Genomic DNA, 25,526 nt, shown 5'->3' on the forward strand with positions numbered 1-25,526 from the left:
GAGGGTGAATTAATCCTTTGTATATATGCACAGATTCCAATGGTGTAGATGTAGATTTTAAAATTCTGTGATAAGACTGTACATCATATTTAAAGAACTTTAATGAACTTTAGAAATCTGTTTAATTATATCTACATTACTTCATGAGTATAGCCCAACACTAGGATGTCTAGAGAACTTACATGTATTTTAGCTGATGAGTACGGGACTCGTTTAATGCTGTAATCTTGCAACTTTTAATAAAACTGTCCTGTATGAAACGATCGTACTAAAAAACCTATCATTCTTGTTGCTTCTTTCTCGCGTATATATATATATATATATATTATATATATATTTATATATATATATATATATATATATATATATTATATATATATATATATATATATATATATATATATATATTTCGTTTTGGGATTTGGTTTGCAAGATTCTTTATATGAGTTCATGTGTTGAAGCATATTCTGTTGTGTCTGGAGAGAGTAATTTTCTTTTTGTGCCTTATAATTTAACACACTCACCGGTAAGATTTCCACTTATTTCTTATTTTTATTTTCCTAAAATTTTTGTTGCGTCTTGCAACCTTTTCAATAGTCAACAGTATATATATATATATATATATCGTCATCATCATCGTCGTCGTCGTCGTCGTCATCATCATCATCATCATCATCATCATCATCATCATCATCATCACATTAAACGATGATAATGATATGTGTGTGAGTGTGTGTGTGTGCGTGCGTGCGTGTGTGTGTGTGTGTGTGTGTGTGTGTGTGTGTGTGTGTGTGTGTGTGTGTGTATTACTCTTTCCTTGCCATACAACTATCGCATGATGGTTGTAAAGAAGTTTCACTCTTATGCAAGCAGTGACCATTTCTGATTTTCTGTGTAAATATGTCTGGTTATGGAGAAATGTTACATGAACTGATAACAGGTGAAAGTTTGGCAACATGGAAAGCATCTGGTCATAGTAAATCTGTGTCTAAAAATTCTGTCCAACCCATGTGAGCATAGAAAAGGGAACATTGAAATGATGATGGTCATGATGATGTTTGCTGCATACAAGAACTAATAGTTATTTGTCAGTATAATCTATGTTATTCTTTAATCTACATGCTATTTTAATTTCTTATAGAGACATTCAATCAAAAAATCCAAACCATTGCCAAGATTGTTTTCAAGATGTGTCACTTTTTCTCAGGTTTGTGAGCTCTTACAATCTCATTTTGACTCAGTCTAATTCTGTTCCTCCTTTATCTATTTCTTGTTAATGTGAATATAGCTGTGTAAAAGCTCATGGCTCAGTGGTTAGAGTGTTGGGCTCACAATCATGAGGTAGTGAGTTCGATTCCAAGACTGAGCTGTGCGTTGTGTTCTTGAGCAAGACACTTTATTTCGTGTTGCTCCAGTTCAGCTGTAGAAATGAGTTGCTTGTGATTTATTACAGCTTATAAGATGTTCCAGGTCATAAGTATCTGGAAAAAATCATGCACAATATTGAACACACATATACAAGGTATATGTTTTGCCAGTTTGTGGGCAGGCTGCAATCTATAGGTGTAAGAGAATATATTCTCTTCAATTTGATAGGTGTTAAAACACTTAGAAGTCATAGACAAAACACATACCTTGTGTATGTGTATTTGATATTGTTTATATCCCTCAGGCTGCTCCTCATTCATTTTTGAATATGTGTGTGTGTGTGTGATATATGTATTCTGATGACAGAATATCCCATACTCTGAGATATCTCAGAAACAGCTGTAAGACTTTGAATCTTTTTTCCCAATAATAATAATGTATATGATCTGAGAATTTTGCCTTGACTTAACGTTTGTTGTCCTCTTTAACAATTATATATCTGCTACATTAGAAATCTGCAATGGCTCCATAACTACCATCTCGGCTATAACCTTGGAGCCATAGTAATCTGTTACATCATTTACCTAGCGTACCTAGTTGTTTAGATCACCTGTGAACTAAACCCCCATATTTTGTATATATATATATATGTATATATATATTCGATATTTTATTTTTTGAATGTTTCAGGCAAAATGCCAGCGTCATTACCTTTTCAGTGGCCACCAGCTGCCCTCTTTTGAGTTTCTTGCCATGATATAGGTTAATCTGGGAACTTGGACTGCAGGAAATCAAGCTGTTTCTTAAAAACATCTACCCCTACTCCATGAAGATCCCTTGGATATTTTGGCAAGGCATATATATATATGTATATATATATATATATATATATATATATATATATAATATATATATATATATATATATATATATATATATACATACACACACACACACACACACACCACACACATATATATATATATATATATATATATATATATATATATTATATATATATATGTGGGGCTGGCCGGATCGGAGCGATCTCAAGATTAATCAGCCGAAATTGCTAGGATGATCTGGTTCTTGACTGAAGATTGAAGGCTTCGAATGTCCCGTCCATGTTTTTTGTATCGTCTTTTTTGTATTGTCTTCTAAATGTTTTACGTTCTTGTCCCAGTTTGTATTTTTCTACATATAATATATATATATATATATATATATATATACTAGCTGAAGGTGACTCGCTCTACGCACGGGTAAGAGTGTGGTTGTTACTTTCTGTTGCTTCCTTTCAGCATGTAAAAAGCACCATCCAAACGTGGCGGATTGCAGCTTCTTGACTGGCTTATGTGCTGGTGGCATGTAAAAAGCACCAACCGATCGTGGCCGCTGCCAGCCCCCCTGGCACCTGTGCCGGCGGCACGAAAAAAGCATCCACTACGCTCACAGAGTGGTTGGCATTAGGAAGGGCATCCACCTGTAGAAACACTGCCAGATCAGACTGGAGCCTGGTGCAGCCTCCTGGCTTCCCAGACCCCGGTCAAACTCTCCAATCTGTGCTAGCACGGAAAACGGACGTTAAACGATGATGATGATGATGATGATGATGATGATGATTCTCCCTCCTTTCTCTCTCACTTTCCCACTCGGTTACTCTTCCCTTCTCTCGGACTCTCCCTCGCTTTCTCTTACTCTCTATCTTTATCTATCTCTCTCCCATTTATAAACAACAAAAGATCTTGAGTAAGTTGAGAAATAAAATATTTAGAAAGATCAATCATAAATATCAGGCAGTAACAACGGAAAGGTCTGCTTCAAGGCAGACAGCAAAACACTAACATTTAAAAGGGACAGACGAACTTGCGAGCTGGATAAAAATAATAAAATATTGGAAACCAAAGTTTGAAGGGATAGAATTTGAGGATAGTAGAGTCACCATGGCTGGCATTTCTTAACGACGGACAGCAACGTATTGACAGTTTAACGACTGGCGTAAAATTTTGAACTTGATGTAAAAGAAAATCCCTAAACACTAAGTTTTGAATTGATTCTTTCTCATGACAGTAGACTCACCATGGCAAGCATTCAAAACTTCTTCATCATGGACGGCAACACATTGATGATTAAAAGGCTGGTGCAAATTTTTTAGCTTAATGTAACAGAGAATTGCTAAACACCCGCTCTTTAAAATTTTAATCCCCTTCAAGCCCCTTTTCACATTTTGGTTAATATAACCCAATTTCATTCAGGTCTACTGGGGCCACATTTTATAAGATGAGGAATTTTGTCCTAGAGGTCACACCTTTCATTTGAGGAAAAATATAGTTGTCATGCAAACTTGCCAGCACTTTTAACATAGGTGTGCATATTTTCAGCTCAACCGACCACATAATGCACACATTATATATATATATATATATATTATATATATATATATATATGTATATATGTGTGTGTGTGTGTGTGTGTATGTGTGTTGGAGTCTCTCTCATACGTGAGCGTTGACGCTGAATTTGACTGGTAAGCAGGTAACCTTGTCTTTGTTGAAATAGTTGTGAGCTGCTGGAGTTATTTCTCTGACGGGTAATAAGAATTTCCATATCCTCCGAGGAAACGAACTGTTGACCCAGACAATTAGAATTAATTTTAATAAAAGCATCAATTTAAGAAAAAATAAAAAAGTAGTAAAAAATGAAAATTTAGCACGAAAAATTTGCAGGGTCTAAATAAATGTTAAAATGTAATAGATACGAAATACCTATGTTATCACCAGAAAACGAACGCTCGTTGGTGTGTTCTGTTTGTATTTGGTCGATCAGCGTGTTGACAGGCAGACAATAGAATGCGATGACGATGGCGATGGAATATTTGTTTCTCTCTATGAATGCAGACAGATACATAAGTGAAAGTTATGGGAAGGTAAGAAATAGAGTGAGTGAAAATGTGCTGGAAAGAGAGGAAATAGCGAGAGTGAGGAAGATGGCCCCTAGCAACGACACCTTTTAAGATAGGGATTTCTAAGGTAGCCCACGGGCATCGTCACCTCATTTTACATGTCCCTGTAAATTTTGGAGTGAATCGGACGGGATGTAGAGGCATTGAAAGCGATCCAAGCGGTAAAAACACATTTCAGTTTTATATATAGATATATATATACACACACACACACACACACACACACACACACATGTATATGTATATGTATATGTATATCATCATCATCATCATCATCATGATCGTTTAATGTCCGTTTTCTGCGCTAGCACGGGTTGGAATGTTCGACCGGGGTCTGGGAAGCCAGGGGCTGCACCAGGCCAGTCTGATCTGGCAGAGTTTCTACAGCTGGATGCCCTTCCTAACGCCAACCACTCCGCGAGTGTAGTGGGTGCTTTGTACGTGCCACCTGCACATGTGCCAGGGGGGCCTGGCATCGGCCACGATCGGTTGGAGCTTTTAACGTGTCACCGGCACGGGAGCCAGCCAAGGCAGCGCTGGCAATGGCCACGTTCGGATGGTGCTTTTTATGTGCCACCGGCACAGCAGACAGTCGGGGCGGCGCTGGCATCGGCCATGTTCAGATGGTGCTTTTTATGTGCTACCGGCACAGAAGCCAGTCAAGGCAGCGCTGGCAACGGCCACATTTGGATGGTGTTTTTTATGTGCCACCAGCACAGGTATCACAACTACTATTTCCATTGATATTTATTTCGATGTTCATGTTCATGTTCATGTACTTGACTCAACAGGTCTCCTCCAGCACAGTGGGACGTTCTGGAATCCAGGTTACTTTGAATGGGCAGGGGCTATGCGGAACTGGTGCAGGAAGCAGCCCGGGTCTTTGCAGCATATCTCCAGAGATCTCGGTCCTTCGCCATTGCCTCAGTGAGGCCCAACGCTCTGAGGTCATGCTTGACTACCTCATCCCATGTCTTCCTGGGTCTACCTCTCCCCCTGATATCTTCAACTGTTTGGGAGTAGCACTTCTTCACATATCTCTCCTCATCCATCAGTACATGACCATACCATCGCAAGCATCGCTCTTGCACACCACATCTGATGCTTCTTATGTCCAGCATTTCTCTCAGGGTGCTTACACTCTGTCGTGTGTGCACACTGACATTACACATCCAGCGGATCATGCTAGCTTCATTTCTTTCAAGTCTACGCATGTCCTCTGCAGTCACAGCCCATGTTTCACTACTGTGAAGCATGGCAGTTCGCACACATGCATCATACACTCTACCTTTCACTCTGAGCGAGAGACCCTTTGTTGCCAGTAGGGGTAGGAGCTTTCTGAACTTTGCCCAGGCTATTCGTATTCTAGTGGTGATACTCTCTGAGCATCCACCTCCACTACTAACTTGTTCACCCAGGTAGCGGAAACTATCAACTACTTCTTGTTTCTTCCCCTGGAGTGTGATGGAATCTGTTTTCTGAGTGACTGTGGTGTTTATTGTCCCTGTGCATCTGCTGCACATGAAAGCTATCTTATCAGTTAATTTCCCTTTGATGTTGCTGCACCTCTTATGCGTTCATAGCTTACATTGGATGCATCTTATGGAGTTTCTACCTACACCTTTCATACAGATCGAGCAGGGCCACCTGCCTGAGGGTGTGTGTGCTGAGTTCACCTTTCTGCTTACTATAACTTTGGTCTTTGCTACATTTACTCTAAGGCCCTTTGATTCTAACCCTTGCTTCCACACCCGAAATTTCTTTTCTAGTTCCGGTAGTGATTCTGCTATGAGAGCCAGGTCATCAGCATAGAGGAGCTCCCAGGGGCATCTTGTTTTGAATTGCTCTGTTATTGCCTGGAGGACTATGATGAATAAAAGGGGGCTGAGGGCTGAGCCTTGGTGTACACCTACTTCTACTCGGAATTCTTCACTATATTCGTTGCCAATCCTAACCTTGCTGACAGCCTCTCTGTATAGAGCCTGTACAGCCCTTATTAGCCATTCGTTAATCTCCAGTTTCCGCATCGACCACCAGATAAGGGATCGGGGAACCCTGTCAAAGGCTTTCTCCAAGTCCACAAAAGCTATGTAGAGGGGTTTATCTTTAGCTAGGTACTTCTCCTGCAATTGTCGGACCAGGAATATAGCATCAGTGGTGCTTCTACCTGGCACAAAACCGAACTGCGTCTCATCTAAGCAAATTCTCTCCCTAATGAGATGGGTTATGACCCTCTCTGTGACCTTCATCACCTGGTCCAACAGTTTAATACCCCTGTAGTTATTTCTATCTAGAGCATCACCCTTACTCTTGTAGCAGTTGACTATGGTGCTGCTATGCCAGTCATTGGGTATGACTCCATTATGAACTACCTGGTTTACAATGCGGGTGACTAGGCCATAGCCCACATAGCCAGCAGTTTTAAGCATCTCAGCAGTGATTTCTGATGGGCCGGGGGCTTTACCTGGTTTCATATCTTTAATTGCCTTAACTACAAGGGAGCTGTCTATTCGGAGAGCTGGTCCCTCTACTGGGTCAACATTTGGCAGGCTCTCCTCCTCCCATTCATTCTCCTCATTCAGCAGTCTTTCATAATGGCTTCTCCAAGCCTCTTTCTTTTCACCAACATTAAGAGCAAGTGCCCCATCATCCATGCGGACACATTTCTCTCCTGTAACATCACTATTTTCTCTCAACACTGTCTGGCAATCCGAAATACCTCAGCTCTTTGGTCCTCACGTCACTGGACATTGGCAAACTTCTTCTTTTCTGCTACATCTTTGGCTATGTATACCTGCCGCCCAGCCTCCCTTTTGGCTACCTGGTACAGTTCCCTGCTACCCCCATCCCTCCAGGCTTTCCAGGCCTGTCTCTTTGCACTAATGGCTTTATCTACTGCACTATTCCACCACCACGTAACTCTAGGTCTGGAAGGGACTTTGCACCATCCACAGACTTGGTCTGTGGCACTCAGCAAGCTGTCCCATAGGAATTCCCAGCTACCTTCTATGTCCGTCGTCTGAAGCTCCTCCTCCCTCTCATCAAATTTCTTGATGAGGATGTCCCTAAATCTCTGACCATGTGAAGGGTTCTTTAGCTTCCAAATCCTTCTTTCCTGGATTGGTTTGTTTCTTGGAGTCCTTCTGGCCTCAAGCTTAAAGTCACTGATGATTAGCCTATGCTGAGGGATACATTCTTCACCCAGGAGGGTCTTTGTATTTAAGAGCAACCCTGCATCCCGCTGTCTGGTGAGGATGAAGTCTATTTGGCTAGCAGAGTCTCCTGACTGATAGGTTATAAGGTGGAAGTCAGGCTTCCTGAAGTTATGGGCCACATGGAGACGAGTTCCTTTCGAGCCTTGGGCCTCACGGAAGAAAGTTCCCTTCCAAGTGTTGGGCCTCACCGAGGCAAAGTGGTTGAGTTCTTTTTGAGTGTTGGGCCTCTTGGAGGCAATAACTGAGACATTTGGCATTATGTTGTGCTTGAGAAGAAGACCCATCAAGCTGAGCAAAATCGCAGTTGTGACAGATACCGGTGTCATGCAAATAGCACCCATACCAGTGGTGAGTAAAAGCACTCATTACACTCACAGAGCGGTTGGCATTAGGAAGGGCATCCAGCTATAGAAACCATGCCAAATCAGACTGGAGTTTGGTGCAGCCTTCCAGCTTGCCAGCCCTGGTCAAACCATCCAACTGATGCCAGCATGGACAATGGACATTAAATGACGATGATGATGATGATGTTGATATATATATATATATATATATATATATGTATGTATGTATGTATACACACATACACACACACATATATACACACAATTATTTATCATAATTTTTATTCTGCTCTGTATGACGATATGGATTGGATGGGTCATTACAGTCCTAGCCTCCACCCATTGGCGGGTTGTGGTGTCAACATTAAAGTAATTGAATAACCTTATATTTTCTCAATTCATTTAGTCGACTACTTTTACAGGGTAAACAGAAGATGTAGTGGAGTGGGTGCCCTGTACACAGTAAATATAAATTTTGGAGAGAGAACAATGTTTACAGAAAAGGCAGAAATATGCATTTGAAAGGTGTGGATAGTTGAGTAAAGGTATCTCTTATTATAAAAGGCAGATTTTATTAATAATAAAGAGTACTTAATAAATTAGAGCATGTACATTTGCACAGATAACTGAGATGGGGAATTGGAGAGAAAGAAGGTGCAATGACAATAGAAGGACCAAAATAGGTGGGTAAGTTGAAGGGAATAGAGTATAATGCAAAGAAAGCAGGGATATACAGAGTTGGTTGGTGAGAGGGGTATGTGGTTGTAATGGCAAAGGTAATCAATGGTAGAGGTGAGTGATGAGATAAAGGTCACAATATGAAAGAGTCGGTAGGAGTGATTGGCAGTAGCAGAAGTGAGATAGATATGGATAATGAGTTAAAGGTGAGAGTAGGTGATGGGTGGCAATTGTAGTAATTCAAAGGAAAGAGTGTGCTGGCTGGCTGCATAGCATGATGAAGTCAGTGCAACAGGATAGGAATGACAGTGACCTAACGCAGTCTCCTGTATATAGGTTTACTGAAGGACTGGTAGATAGAGTGATGGGGAGGGTATGATCAGCTTAGGTGGGGAAATGAGAGATGGAGGGTTATGAGTGATAGAGATGGAAGAGAAGCTGGTTAAGCAATGGGTAGATAGGAAGTACATAAGTCAAGAATGTAAGATGAGGAAAAGCAAATGAAGGCCTGGCAGAATACAAATATTGCTGCCTCTGAATGCTTGAGTTAGAGTACATATTGTAGTGGGTAGCCAGGTCTTCTCTAGTGTCATGTAGTACCATGTAGTGCCAATTGGTACTGCCTTTTGTAATCTCTTCTGAGGTTTCAGGTTTGCCATGCAAACATAAATAATTCTGAAATTCTATCGACAAGCAAAACCAGAAAAAAAACCCAAAACCATTTGCAGTATTTCTGAGGTCACAACAGATAGTTTAGGAACCCCTAAATCTGAGTACTGGAGTAGCTGCTTTGGTTCATGTTACATATGCTACATACCAGGTTATCAATGTCAATGTGTATTCTGCTACAACTGTTGAATTTTCTTCTTGAATATGGAATATTAATTTTCTGTTCCAGTTTACTTGATTCACCACACTTCCGTTCTTACTTCCCTATTGCTGTCATTGTTGTTAGGCCTCAACTTAAATCTGATCTAGTAAGCCTATGATCAAAGTCATTCTGTCTGTGACCATCACCTCTTTTTCTCTCAGAAGTAGTACCAGGCACATGGCTTAATAGTTAGGGTATTTGGTTTGTGAATATAAGGTCATGAGTTCAATACCTGGCAATGCATTATGACCTTGAGCAAGACACTTTATTTCATGTTGTTGCAGTCTACTCAGCTTGCAAAAATAAGTAGTACCTGTATTTCAAAGGGCCGACTTTGTCACATTCTGTTTCACACTGAAGTTTTCCTGAGAACTATAAGGGTATGTGTGTCTGTGGAGTGTTCAGCCACTTGCATGTTAATTTCACAAGCAGACTGCTCCATTAATTGGATCAACATTCATCATCATAACTGATGGAGTGCTAGTTAGTACTTCTAGCTATCAAGGACTACATTTTACAATGTGTTACTTCTTTTCTTTGAGAAAGTAGATTGTGATTTGAGAAAGATTTGGTTGCTGTTTCATCAAATCAAGCAACAGCATAGAGCTACCCCACCACACACACATTTATTCTTACTTCATGGTTGAGTGGTTATTTGAAAAAACTTACTCTAGCTAAGAGAGAACCATCTTATTCAAAGCAAAAAGCAAAACAGGGGAGAAAATGTATTAGACAAGTTTTGTATTTGTTATATTTTTTAAATGTTGATCTTAATTTTTTTTTTATTATTTAGATACTTTATGTATTATCAAGCACTTATCAAACACACCTGTGGGACTTATTGATATGGTGGTCAGCATTAACTTATCAGAAAATTTACTCTCCGCTGAGCAGAAACAGGTGTTTAATCCTATGGTTATATGTATTCACTCGGTGAATGATATGCCAGGTAAAGACTCTTCAGAAGGAGTAACTTATGAACAACTGAAGGAGAAGTAAGATATACATTGATATTTCCTGGTTCTAAACATCTTTTGGAACTTTTAATTCTTTTTTAAATTTGCTGTTTTTCTTTCAAAGTATACAAGATTTTAGAAGGTAATATTTAATTATGTTTCAGTATAACTCCATAGTTTAGAATCTGAGTACTTGAACAGCTCTGTATGTGTGTGTATGTGTTTATGTGTGTGTGTATATGCATGTGTGTGTCTTGTGTATCTGTCTACACACACACACATTAGTGTTTGTTTTTTTTTGTCAAGTTATGTATAAAAAAATTTAACATTTAACTGAAAAATTATTCAATGTTTTTGTGGTTTTTATATTTATCAATTTTTACAAGCATCTGAATAGCTGTGCTCATTAATTCCATTTTGTGTTGTTCCTGCCTAATAAATAATGTGCGTGCGTGCGTGTGTGTGTGTGTGTGTGTGTGTGTGTGTGTGTGTGTGTGCACGAAAAGCTGAAGATATGTTAAAGAGTTTCATAATGAATATTTTTAAAATGTGGCACTTCTTGTACTTAATGGTGCATTAAATAAGACGTCGAATAATTTTGAGGACTTTACTCATATTGTCAAGGTCATATTTAAAATCAAAAATAGCACAGGTAAGAAATTGAGACATAGGCGTAGGAGTGGCTGTGTGGGAAGTAGCTTGGTTACCAACCACATAGTTCCAGGTTCAGTCCCACTGTGTGGCACCTTGGGCAAGTGTCTTCTACTATAGACTTCGGCAGACCAAAGCCTTGTGAGTGGATTTGGTAGAAGGAAACTGAAAGAAGCCCGTCGTATATATGTATATGTGTGTATGTGTGTGTGTGTATATGTGTGTGTGTGTGTATGTGTGTGTGTGTGTGTGTGTGTGTGTATGTGTCTGTGTTTGTCACCCCAACATCACTTGACAACCGATGCTGGTGTGTTTACATCCCCGTAACTTAGCAGTTCGGCAAAAGAGATTGATATAATGAGTACTAGGCTTACAAAGAATAAGTCCTGGGGTCGATTTGCTTGGCTAAAGGAGGTGCTACAGCATGGCCACAGTGAGATGACTGAAACAAGTAAAAGAGTAAAGAGTAATCATAACAAATCTGATAGAAAACCAAAAGTCCATACATAACTGCCTTAAATATCTTAAAAGAAATGAAAGACTTGAATGGACAAAAGATTTGGGGAAATAATCTTTGTAAGTCCAACCCATGCCAGCATGGAAAACAGACGTTAGAGGTTGATGATGACGACGACGACGATGAATAAATTATTGAATATCAAAAGAGATGCTCAAAACATCACATAAAACAGTCTTTGAGTGCTTATTTTTCGAATTACCACCTTGCATGAAGAAAAGTTTCAGATATTTGGAAAACTATAATGAGAAGCTCATTATAATTTTCCTGAAAAAGTATCAAATGATTATTACGGTTTATCCATTGTTAAAGTGTCTCTGTATCAATATCCTATTTTTATCTACTTCAGGTGTCAACCAGTTTATGTAAAATATGAATTCATGAAGTATCCTCCATACAGAACCCCTGCCAAATCACAACAAAAAAGCATATATTTTAATGATGTGAATGTAATATTGACAGGTATGTGCAAATATTTTTTTCTTGAGTCATCTCTAGTCCCATCTGGTCTACAACTGCATATATGCACCTATGGCATAAAGAACATGAGACAGTTATATGGAGGATAATCAGCAGGTTCAATACCTTTGATATGCTCTGCATCAGTGTGATCTGGGACCACGGAATTTTCTGTTAGATAATGGTTTGCTGAGTGGGTAGGAGTCAGGGTTGTTTAAATGTGATGGTTGAGGTGTACATGATGGGTCTTTGTGAAAATCTGTGAGGATGTGTTCAATGGTGAACAACATTTCATTTCATTGCTAAAATTTATATTCAGATTCAGGCAACTATAAAAAAATTTAACCACAGGTTCTGCATTAAAGATTCTGAAATTAGCAGTAAAATATCTCTACATTAATTGTAATACTATGGTTTCCACCAGGAAAAAAAAAATCAAGGCCTCAGATTTGGGGAAAGGGATTAAGTCGATTACATCGACCCCAGTGTGTAACTGGTACTTACTTAATCAATCCCGAAAGGATGAAAGGCAATGTCATCCTCAGTAGAATTTGAACTCAGAATGTAAAGACAGACTTTTACTATTACTATTTATTACTAGTATTAAATATTTAGTAGGGCAATGTTGTTTATGAAGATTAATGCGTTTGATTTAATCAAACTTCCCACAGGTATGTTAGACAAAACTGAATTGAAACAGTACCTTCAAGGACCAAGTTTACTGATCGAAGTACATGACCGTGACAGATATGGTGTGCCAAAAGAAAAACGAAACTCACTCTTTGGAACTGAGCGTAATGATGATAAATTCAGTAACATTAGTTATATAAAAAGTAAGTTTCTTACTAACTCTCTCGCTCTCTCTCACACACACATGCAAGTTACATGATGTATATCTTTTTAAGTATATGTTATTATTTTAAAGAAATTTGATAAAAAATGGAAAAAATATTTGCTTGTGGTACATAGTCAGTAGTGATCCAAATATTTTTCTCAAGCTATCATCAGAACATATGGAAAAGATGATATTCTTTCTCCATTCTTTAAATGTTATCTAAACTAGAATTTCTAGAATGTACGAGGTACATTCCAGAAGGTTTGAGACTTTTTCAGGAAAGTCCATTACAACAGTCTTACTTTTTTACCCTTTACTCTTTTACTTGTTTCAGTCATTTGACTGTGGCCATGGTGGAGCACTGCCTTTAGTTGAGCAAATCAACCCCAGGACTTATTCTTTGTAAGTCTAGTACTTATTCTATTGGTCTCTTTTGCCGAACCGCTAAGTTATGGGGATGTAAACACACCAGCATTGGTTGTCAAGCGATGTTGAGGGACAAACACAGACACACAAACATACACACACACACATATATATACATATATATGATCGACTTCTTTCAGTTTCCATCTACCAATTCCACTCACAAGGCTTTGGTCGGCCCAAGGCTATAGTAAAAGACACTTGCCCAAGGTGCCACGCAGTGGGACTGAACCCAGAACCATGTGGTTGGTAAGCAAGCTACTTACCTCACAGCCACTCCTATGCCTACTCTTAAATTATTGTAATTTTAGTACTATACATCACATAAGTTGACCTACCAACTTTTGTTATTCTAGATTGAAGGATCCAGCTGTAGCAGCAATTTGGACACATCCTTATTTCTTTATTGCCCACAAAGGGCTAAACGTAGAGGGGACAAACAAGGACAGACAAAGGGATTAAGTCGATTACATCAACCCCAGTGCATAACTCGTACTTAATTTATCGACCCTGAAAGAATGAAAGGCAAAGTCGACTTTGGTGGAATTTGAACTCAGAATGTAACGGCAGACGAAATACTACTAAGCATTTTGCCCAGCGTGCTAACATTTCTGCCAGCTCGCCACCTTTCTTTTTGGTTCACCACCACACCCTGCTGGAGCTTCGTGGAGCTTTAGTTGTTTTCGCTCAATAAACACTCATGATGCCCGATCTGGGAATCAAAACTGTGATCCTATGACTGTGATTCTGCTGCCCTAACCACTGGGCCATTGTGCCTCCACTTGTCCTGCTAAACACTGCTTGTCACAGCTGAGTAGCTTCTAGAATACGGTTGGGATATGAAGACAACTTAAAGTCTCACTATGCAACAAAGCTTTATGTTAAATTGGGCAAAAATACCGTAAATCCTCGAGTATAGTCTGCCCTTGAGTATAATACACAGGGGATTTTTAGGGAGCTGTACCTCTGAGAAACCTAAACCTTGTGTATAATACGCACCCCTTCTCTAACTTGAGCTAAGGAGGTCTATATAATGTCCTTGGTTTGTAAAAATGTATACAGTAACGTCCTTTATTATTATATATATAACATAATGCAAACGTGTAGCTTTTTTGTGCATTTTGTTTGCAGAAAATAAAGAAATAACAGTAATAACGTTTAATAAATGTTGCTTACTGCAAGTTAAGGATGATTCTTTTATGACTTCATTGCTTTCAGGCTTAGCTTAAGGTATTTTCACAAAATGCATCTGAATAAACATTGCCAGACAGCAAATAGAGACTCGGACATTGCTTAGAAAATAATTTTCATTTTTAACCTCTTATATAGTACGCAATAGGGATTTTGACCTTTAAGTTTTGGGGAAAAAATGCGGATTATACTCAAGGATTTATGGTACTACAGAAACTTATGAAACATTCCAGACTGCTTATAGATTAACTTGTATGAACCAAGCATCTGGTTTTTACTGGCAGAAGAGGCCAAGCAAAGCAAGTTCGCCAGGGTACTCATGATGATTCCTGGTTTTGATAGCAAGGGCATCATTTACATTCATTGGATTCCCTCTGGTCAGACAGGGGTCGATAGTACCAGTTACACACTGGGATTGATGTAATCGACTTAATCCCTTCCCCCAAATTTAAGGCCTTGTGCTTCCAGTAGAAAGGATTATTACTATGGTTGGGTTCCAACCAAAGTTGCCCCAGCAAAGTCCACTTGAAACACTTCTCGGTCCATCATCATTGCTTTAATGTCTCGGATACATTCCAGGTCAGTGTCTGCAATCAAATTGTTGATGTAAGTGTAACGATGTTTTACTCTTCTTATATCACCATGAAGCAGATTCCACAAGACTAATTTGGATGTTTCCAGTTCAGGGAGCAAAGTTTGTACTGTAGGTAGCCATCTTTGCTCCTTGTGATTTTTGTTTGTTCCCCAAGATGAATGAAAAAATGAAGGTGGCTGTGATAAGGGTCCTGGACACCTTCATTTTGGAAGACTTCCATGGAGCCTTCATGAAGAAGTTTGAGCACTACAATAAGTGCATTGAAGTCGGATCTTCCTAGTTTGAAGGAGATTAGAGTTACTTCTTTGAAATTAATAAATGTGTTTGCTGAAAAAGTCTGAAAACTTCTGGAATGTACCTTGTATTTTATCAAGCAGTGCTGTTGTTGCTTAGGTCAAGTAAATCCTGATCTAGCAGGCTGGTGATCAAAAAACATTTCAACTGTAGCCATTTACTTTTTTAGGAATATCAAAACTGCTAATGTATCCTTATTTTTCAAGCTAGTATATGATTTAAGAAAAATTTGGCTATTACAAGTGTTGAATGACCACATAGAGGCTACTTTATTGGCTGGTGTAAAGAAATGTTGAAGTTAGGAATGTCGATGTTTCTATCGTATAGGCCTTAATTTTTCTCTCTTGACTTAGATAGATATTCATTAACTTAACTAGCATATTATTGTATTCTACTGAAATTTATTGACACTATTTCTTCAGTTTCAAGCATTTGGCCGCAAATTAATGCTGCAAATATGTAATATGACTCCCAACAAAATAAAGCTTGACTATGTAGGATTTGAAATAGTCTGAAAATTTAACTCCTGTATCAAAATCCCTCATATATTTCTCACAGCATTGTAAAATATTATCTTGGGTGTTACAAGATCTGCAAAACAGAGGTAAACTCTTATTAAACTCTATACCCCAGCTTGGTTTTGTAAACATTTTATTTCACTTAATAACTTTTGGAAATGTATAAATAACACAACATAACATTTGTTCCTCTGAACTTTTACTTATTTTTATGGAAGTTACATCAAGGAAGAGTCAATTTAATTATTTCTTTTTCTTCTTGGTAATCTCTCAAGTCCAAGAAAGATGATTCTGCAATTTCTTGTTGAACCCCCTGCTCAAGTGATTTGTTTATTGTGATCAAATGTTTGTGCAGTATGTAAGCTCACACCCTAAATCAAATTGACACAGCTTGTATTGGTGCACGGTGTGCCACATCAAATGTTGAAGTGATCACAAAACAGTATGAAATGGAGTGTTTTGCTCAAGAACACAACACACTGTCTGGTTAAAGAATCAACGCCATGATCTTGCAATTGTGAGTTCCACGTATTAATCACTAGGTCAGGGTGTTGTATTATTTTTGCCATTTAAAAACACAGAAAAGATAAAACAGTTAAATTCACTTTTCAATTGTCTTGAGATGTCAGAATTTTCAATAGAAGACCACGATCACAGTTACACTGGAACTGTCAATGACCAAGTGATTTTTGAGTGACAAAATTTTTGACTTTTCAAGAAATAAATCACAAGTGAACGTGACTTTCTTTTTGATCAGTATTAAATGTCTAAAAAAACATTCTTCTACAATGTAACTACTTCACTTTCAACATGCACCTTCAGATAAAATCACTAACTTTTTTATGTATTATAACTATCAAACAGATTTTTATTTTACAAACCATCTAGATAAAAAGGGACAACCATCTGCAAAAATCTCTAATATATATGGTATTTGCAAGCTCAACCTGTTTGAACTGATGCAAGGGAAAAAGTACATCTATCGAGAACTACCAATTCTTCACCATAGATCTGAGATTTTCTCCAGTGACAACACAATAGATTCTAATGACTCATTAAGTAACTATCCAGTATCCACATACTTTTTCCTTCATAGTTTTTTTTTTTTTTGGCTTCTTTTATTTCTGCTATTAGTTTGTTCTAGTTTTATTGCATTATTTACTGGTGCAGCAATGCACATTAATTTATCATCATTATTGACCGCCACCCCTCCTCTGCTTCCTCATCATTATTATCATTATTATCATCATAATAATCGCTCTCCTTGTCAAAGCCAGTCATCATCATTGTCATTTACACCACTACCGTCAGTGTTAAAACGCTGACCTTTGGGTTACATTTTCATCTTAGAGTGGAGATGGAAGTCCACTGGTGCTAAATCTGGCAAATAGAGTGGGTGTAGAAGCGATACCATGTTGTTTAGCAAGACTACTACTACTACTACTGCTGCTGCTGCTGCTGCTGCTGCTACTACTACTACTACTACTGCTGCTGCTGCTGCTGCTGCTGCTACTACTACTACTACTACTACCACTACCACCACCACCACCACCACCACTACCACCACCACCACCACCACCACTACCACCACCACCTCCACTACTACTACTACTACTACTACTACTACGACTGCTACTACTACTACTACTACTACTACTACTACTACTACTACTACTACTACTACTACGCAATCACCATCACAATTACCAGCACCACTAGCACTACCACCACTACTAGAATACCTTGTTCTATTTCTGTCTTTCAGGTCTGTTATCCACGCCAAAATATATAGAGTGTAACTCAGTTTTAAAACTCACTATCAAGTTGTCACACGCATTCTTTGACAAAATTGAAACATCACCAAAAAGATCACCAGTTCCACACAATGTGGTGAGTAAGAATTTTGTTTGTTCCATGACCTTTGTCACTGTGGTAACTAGTGAAAGGAAATTTGAGCTATTATACCTGAATTCTCTTTGTGATATTCTCTATTGATGTATAAGGATGTACATGGAGTTCTAATTGTTTGGCAGTTTAAATTACAATATACTATACTGTACTATACTATACCTACTATATATAGAACTGGATGGATGGACAGACAGACAGATGGACACACATCCACACACAAACACACACACACACATATGCACAGACACACATAGATAGATTGCTGGATATACATATTATTATTAGGCAGTGAGCTGGCAGAAACGTCAGCACACTGGGCAAGATACTTTCATCTGTCTTTGTCCGGTCAAAGATTCAAAACCATGATCTTGCAATTGTGAGTTCCACATATTAATCACTAGGCTAGGGTGTTGTATTATTTTTGTCATTTAAAAACACAGAAAAGATAAAACAGTTAAATTCGCTTTTCATTTGTCTTGAGATGTCAGAATTTTCAATAGAAGACCACGATCACAGGTTGACTCTGCTTTTCATCTTTTCAGGGTCGGTAAATCAAGTACCAGTTGCATACAGGGGTCGATCTAATTGACTGGCCCCTCCCCAAAAATTTCAGGCCTTATGCCTAGAGTAGAAAAGATTATTATTATTATTATTATATTATTATTATTATTATTATTATTATTATTATTATTATTATTATTATATTATTGTTATTATTATTATTACGAAGTGGTATTAAAAGGTTTCCAGACTAGTTATGTTTAATGAGAAACAACTTATTTACCTAAGTTTTAACATCATCTCCTTTGAAATAGTACCCATTGTGCAGCAAGGAATCTAGCCTGAAAGTTATTTTCTTTAAACAAGTTGAGGACCTTCTGTGGTTTGCTCTGAATCTTGACAACAATGTTAAAACAGTGACCTTTGAGTTGCATTTCCATCATAGGGTAGAGATGGAAGGAAGTGATACCATGTTGTTTAGCAAGAAACTCATGAGCAAGGAGAGCTTGATGACAGGGTGCATTGTCATCACAAAGAATTCAATTCTTTGTGCTCCACATATCTCTTTTACTTGTTTCAGTCATTTGACTGTGGCCATGCTGGAGCACCTCCTTTAGTTGAGCAAATCGACCCCAGGACTTATTCTTTGTAAGCCTAGTACTTATTCTATTGGTCTCTTTTGCCAAACTGCTAAGTTACGGGGACGTAAACACACCACCATTGGTTGTCAAGCGATGTTGGGGGGACAAACACAGACACACAAACATATATATACACACATACATACATACATATATATATATATATATATATACGACGGGCTTCTTTCAGTTTCTGTCTACCAATTCCACTCACTAGGCTTTGGTCAGCCTGAGGCTATAGTAGAAGACACTTGCCCAAGGTGCCACGCAGTGGGACTAAACCCAGAACCATGTGGTCGGTAAGCAAGCTACTTACTACACAGCCACTCCTATGCCTATAAATCTGGTTGCTTTTGCTGAATGTCTCCTCTCAAACACTTCAAAATATTGTAGTAGAACTCTTGATTGACAATCTGGTCCTGGAGGATGAATTTTTGATGCACAATACCACATTTTCAATGATGACACTTGTGGCAGGTCTTCGAGATTGCTCATTGTTTTCCAGGATGTTGTTCCACTTTTGAAGTGCTCTTGCCACTTGAAACATTGCATACGACCCATTACCTCATTGTTGTAAGCTTGTTGAAACATGCTCAAAGTCTCTGTAGCAGACTTCTCAAGTTTAATGCAAAATTTCACATTGGCACTTTCTACTTGTCCATGACAAAATTGCAGACTACAGTATACATGTGATCACAAAAACACAAATTTAGCAACTTGTGAAGTAAACACAGCGATGTCACTCAGCATACTGCTTCATGAAGGTCACTTCTAACTCTTACTATGCATGCAACTGTATGCTGCCATCTGTTGGTGCACTACAGAATTAATCCGGAAACTTTTTTCTGATACCACCTCGTATTATTATTATTATTATTGAGTGAGAGAGCAGTGCATGCCATCAAAGTGACACTGGGGTAAAATATATACCCATCATGACTACTGATAAGGCACATGCATCACAACCATATGTGCGCAACATGGTGATCTCATATCAAGATAAACAGCACATGACCTTGCAGGTGGGGCCCAGTTAGAATTTTCTTCTGGTCGAGAAACCTATCCCACTCAAAAGGTCCCTGAATAAGGGTTGTTTAAGGATGTTGAACGAAACACCCGTGTTTTCCAGAGGTGAATTATTCAAACCCCAAAGAATCCCTCTCAACACATGGCTATGATTCTCCCCCACTACTTCTGCTCATGATCATAGATGCTCATATCGTCTGCCACTAAAGGACATGCTCAACAGGTTAAGGTCAAACAATTGACAAGCAAATCTGTGGTATTGAGCAGAATATTTGTTGTAGCCCATCTTTCATACCAAGACAAAACAATATACATGATAACACTTCCAATCAGTTAAGATCAGAAACCATGAGAGCCACTGCCTGGTACTGCATCAAGGCATTTATTATTATTATTATTATCATTATTATTATTATTATTATTATCATTATTATTATTATTATCATTATTATTATTATCCTATGTTTGACTTTTGCTTTATGTCTGTAACAGGTTGGAAGTTCATGTTGTTGTTATGCATAGTGTGCCATATATTTGGGTTTTTTTTGGTGTTGTACTAGTGAATGTCTAATACATAAAAAGAAAAAAGAAAAAAAAAGTTTGTTTTAAACCTTGGGATTACATAGAGAGTATTTTGCGTAGGATATGAGCAGTTCCCATGAGCACTATCTTTTGAATTTCTGCCATTTTGGGGTTTCCTGGTATCTGAGTTAGGTAGCAATCAGTCCCTTTCACTATCATTCCCAGGGCACCTATGACAACAGGTATTGTTTTAGTCTTCAGCTTCCACATTTTGCTGATTTCTATTTCAAGATCTTTATATTTGCTCAGTTTTTGGTAGGTCTTGACAGATACGTTTATATCGATTGGGACAGTCATATCAATGAGGAGGCATGTTCTTTGTCTGAAGTCTTTCAATATGATGTCTGGCCTATTTGCATCTATCTTTCTGTCAGTTTGAATGGTGAAGTTCCAGAGGAGTGAGATGTGGTCATTTTCAAGCACTGGATGTGGATTGTGTTCCCACCAGTTTTTTTCATGGGGCAAATCCAGGTTTTTGCAAATTACCCAGTGAATATATTGTGCAGCTCTATCATGCCTGTTGAGGTACTCTGTAGGCGCTAGAAGACTGCATTTGGAGACAACATGATCAATGGTTTCATTTTGTTGTCGGCATACACGACATGTTGGGCTACTGCCGTTCTTTAATATGTTGGCCTGGTAGTTTCTTGTTGGTAGGCATTGATCTTGAGATGCTATGATAAACCCCTCTGTTTCAGATTTTAAGCCAGAGGCCATTAGCCATTGATGGGTCAGGGCTTTGTCAATATCTGCATTATTCGCTCTCTTTGGGTATTTGCCATAGAGAGGTTTTTCTTGCCATTTATTATTCAGAATATCTAAGGCCACAGTTTTGACACGGGTTTTCATGCGCCTAGCTTTTTCTGTGCTTGTTTCTTGTATGTCTATCTCTAATTCCGAAATTGGTTGTATTCGGAATTCACTTAGATATCCCTTTGCCTGTTTTGTTACTGAGTATGATGCTTTCTTGTTTTCATGTTTTGAGACAAGTTTTAACATCCAGTCCTCAGACTTTTTCAAGTAGGTGTCTAGGCCAATTGTAGCAATCTTCATTGTTATTGCCAGTTGCAAAAGACCATGGCCTCCCTCTTTTCTTGGCAGATAAAGTCGTTCTGTATCTGCCTTAGGGTGGTGCATTCTATACATTGTCAACAGTTTTCTTATTTTTCTGTCGAGCTGACATATTTCAGTAATTGACCAGTTAACGATATTGAAACTGTAAGTCACGACTGGTATGGCCAATGCATTGATCGCTTCGATCCTGTTTCTTGCATTCAGCTCTGTCTTGAGTATTGCTCTCACTCATTGATAGCATTCTCTCCTGATCCTTTCCTTCATCTCTTATTCCGTTCCCTTCAATTACCCCTAGGTACTTGTAGCTCTCCGCTGGGTCTAGTTCTTTTATGACATTCTGCTGGTCAAGGTTAACGTTAGACGTTTCTGTCATTTTTCCTTTGATAAAGGTAGCTTTTGCACATTTATCGAGGCCGAATTGCATTCTGATGTCGTCACTGAATTGTTTGACTATCGCTAGTAAGCCCTTGAGTTGTTGGTAATTTTTTGCAAAGAGCTTTAAATCATCCATGTAAATGAGATGATTTATATTTTTATCAAACATTTTATACCCGTACTGCGTGTCATTGAGCAGTTTTGAGAGAGGTATTAAGGCTAAACAAAAGAGGAGTGGTGACAGTGAGTCACCCTGGAAAATGCCACATGAAATTTTTACATCACCAGCATTTAGGGATTCATTGTCACTGTTCAAAGTTAGTGTGGTTCTCCATGATCTCATACTTACAGTCAAAAAGTTTCACAGAGTAGGTGCTATCTTATACATTTCCAGGCATTTCCTAATCCAGCTATGTGGTAGGCTATCAAAAGCCTTTTTATAGTCTATCCAGGCTATTGATAAGTTTTTGTGTCGTTTGTGACAATCTTCTAAGATCATCTTATTGATGAGTAGTTGATCTTTACAGCCGTAGGATCCACGTTTACATCCTTTCTGTTCATTAGGGAATATGCTGTTGTCTGTTAAAAAACTATATGTATATTCTGTCAGGACAGATGTTAGCGTTTTCTACATAGTTGTTAAGCAGGTTATGGGTCTATAGTTTTTTGGTTCATTTGTTTCTTCACTTTTTGGAAGCAGGAATGTTAACCCATTAACTAGCCAAGGAGGCATCCTACTAGGGTGTTGCAAAACATCATTGTACAGTTCTGTTAGCAGTTCATGGCTCTCTGGGAAGGCATTCAGCCAAGGAATTTTATCCTTTCCTGGAGACTTCCATTTGCTTGACCTCCTGAGAGCAGATCTTATATCTTCTACCTTGACACCCTCCTACTTTTGCTCTTCTAAGGGGTCCAGTTCTGTAGTTATTCTGTCAATCCAGGGGGCCTTTTCGTTGTGTGTTTTTTCTTCTGCCCAAATTATTATTATTATTGTTATTATTATTATATTATTATTATTATTATTATTATTATTATTATTATTATTATTAATATTATTATTATTATTATTTCTCTTCATCACAGGTTTTGTTGGAGCTCCTGGAGTCTTGCATACATAATGGGTTTGCTACCTGCAGCCTACAGTACCATACTATTCATTCTTTTCAGCTATCTGATACTTGCCTGATTATTTTGGCCGTGTATTATTATTATTATTATTATTATTTTGCTTAGGCATAACAATACTAACAACCTGGTCTTACAATGTTACAACTCGATATACATATGCTTCAGAACAAAGTATCAGCTGAGTACAGAGCAGTAAGAAATAAAAATAACAACTGAAAAGAAATTATGTCATGAACTTCATTAACTTACAGCTGCTTCTGCCATAAGATGCAGTGCCCTCATAGTTGAATGCTTGTGTATATAGCTTCATTGGAGCTGAAAACATGAAGTGCAATTTTATTTGAGAAAGCATTTACATTTATTTATACATACACAGCAAATCATTACCAACAAAAAAGCATAAACATATTAGGAAATGAATTCAGGAGTTTAATATTTAAAAACCTGATGGCTAACATTTAATAACAGAATTACAGAGCGGGGGACACTAAGCAGCAATAATAACATTGCAATTAGTAACAGAGTTTTTAACCTCTCTTCCTCTAAAGAAATTTCCAAGAAGGCAGCCCCATACTACACCAGTGCTCTAGCCAATAGTGGTTTTAAGGATAACTTAATATATTACCTCTCTAATATTAATAAGAATAATAATAATAATAAACTTAAAAATAAACCTAGGAAAATAATTTGGTTGCTCCCCCCACTTTCCCTTTGTGTGAGACCCAGAAACCTGTCCGCTTGACCAGGAATGTATGATTAAATCCATAATATATGAGGCAGAAGCTACAGCAACACCAGATGATAACATAACCAGTAAGAAGAGCTATACTGGACTATGTGAAAGCAAATTAAAAAATCGCTATGCTAATCACATATCTTCCTTCTAACACAGGGACAAAAGTGAAGCTACTAAGTTGGCTAGCCACGTATGGGATTTGAAGTTGAGTACCATACCACATACAATAAAACGATAAATAATCAAAAAACCCATACCATATGTTAATTGATCAAAAAAAGTTAAGCTTTGCATAGCTTAAAGAACTCAGATCCTTTTCAGATCTAAGAAATCTGACACACTACTGAGTTCTAGATCCAAAATTTTCAGCAGTTGTAAGCATATAACTAAGTTCCTGTTGACAAATTGGAAATTGCCACCTTCTCCAGATTGAACAGCTGTACAACAGACTCCAAGCCACTATCTTTTCAGCCTTGTATTTTATGTTCAAAGGGGAGATAACTATAATTCTCCCTCCTCACTTTTGCTTCTTACTATTTTCTTTTTCATTTTCTAGTTTTTCATACTTCCACCTTTTTATCTACTTCTTTCTTGCCTTTTCTCACTTTTTCTCTCATCCTATCATTCCATTTTAGTTTGTTATGTCATGTGAGCAGTGCCAGATGTGTTAAAAAATAATGTCTAACATGCTCACATCACATGAAACTAACAGTAGCACATAAAAACATATTGTGTTTATTAAATAACATTTATCACTCACTAGATGGATGACTTTTCTTGTTGATTTTACCATCACAGAACAATACACTATATATACATATATGTATATGCATGTATATATAATCTTTATGTATGTGTGTGTGCATAGTATATAATGTAATATATATATTTGATAAATTTAATTCTTAAACCATCTCATTTGCTTTTGATTCTGCAGTGTCTTTTCAGTAGAGTGATATTCAAGATTGATGAAAAATGTAAAGAATATGTCCATAATGTCTTGCTAACAGTAGCCAAATTGAATGCAAAACAACTTGGTTTTGATAATCTTGTAGAGCATGTCATGGTTTCAGTCCTGTCAACATACATTTTAAGCAGGTAGAGAAATATGTACATTTAATCTCTGATTCTTAATAGGGGTGCTGTTGGCTCTATGTTAATGAGTTTTTTTTTAAAATTTTAAATATATTTTGGTGTGTTTGTGTTTTATATATTTTATATACAGTATATATTATTATTATTATTATTATTATTATTATTATTATTACCAATGCCACATACTTAATGTATCTGTGTTGTTTAAAAGCCAGAAGTTGTGATTTGTTGTGAAGGAAAATATCCCTTTAAACATGTACAGTGTTAAAGACTAAAATATACTTCAGAACTAAGTGTACCAAAATCACCCTGAAGGTGATCAAGGAAGCAGTAAAAATATATGCCATTGTATTTGCAGCTTATCAGTACTGTGCACTTGAGTCACTTCTGAAATGAAATTGAAATCTCTTGCCTGAAGTATATACAGATAGTGTAAAAACTTGCAATGTTGCTGCACAATTAGAATTCAAATTATGCAACTGAAGCAAACATGTAGTGTTTAAACATCAGAAGCTGCAGTTTGTTGTCCAGGAAAAATCTCTTCAGTAATGTATAATGTTAAAAACACAATGCAAACT

General features: G+C 37.8%; 1 protein-coding gene across 6 annotated transcripts in view; it reads left to right on the top strand.

Moving 5' to 3' along the window:
• The window catches only part of LOC115217500, a 98,711-nt gene that overhangs the window by 34,832 nt on the left and 38,353 nt on the right, over window positions 1–25,526 (top strand). For 5 of the 6 annotated variants that reach the window (XM_036507567.1, XM_036507564.1, XM_036507568.1 and 2 more), the window contains 7 exons: window positions 1,142–1,207; window positions 10,231–10,432; window positions 11,911–12,023; window positions 12,692–12,853; window positions 16,768–16,938; window positions 17,645–17,769; window positions 24,791–24,951. In XM_036507567.1, coding sequence (XP_036363460.1) covers window positions 1,142–1,207; window positions 10,231–10,432; window positions 11,911–12,023; window positions 12,692–12,853; window positions 16,768–16,938; window positions 17,645–17,769; window positions 24,791–24,951 — 1,000 coding nt within the window. The remainder of the gene's footprint in view (window positions 1–1,141; window positions 1,208–10,230; window positions 10,433–11,910; window positions 12,024–12,691; window positions 12,854–16,767; window positions 16,939–17,644; window positions 17,770–24,790; window positions 24,952–25,526) is intronic. The other variant, XM_036507566.1, reaches the window with a different exon arrangement.

The sequence above is a fragment of the Octopus sinensis genome, linkage group LG11, assembly GCF_006345805.1.
Source record: "Octopus sinensis linkage group LG11, ASM634580v1, whole genome shotgun sequence".
Classification (NCBI taxonomy): domain Eukaryota; kingdom Metazoa; phylum Mollusca; class Cephalopoda; order Octopoda; family Octopodidae; genus Octopus; species Octopus sinensis.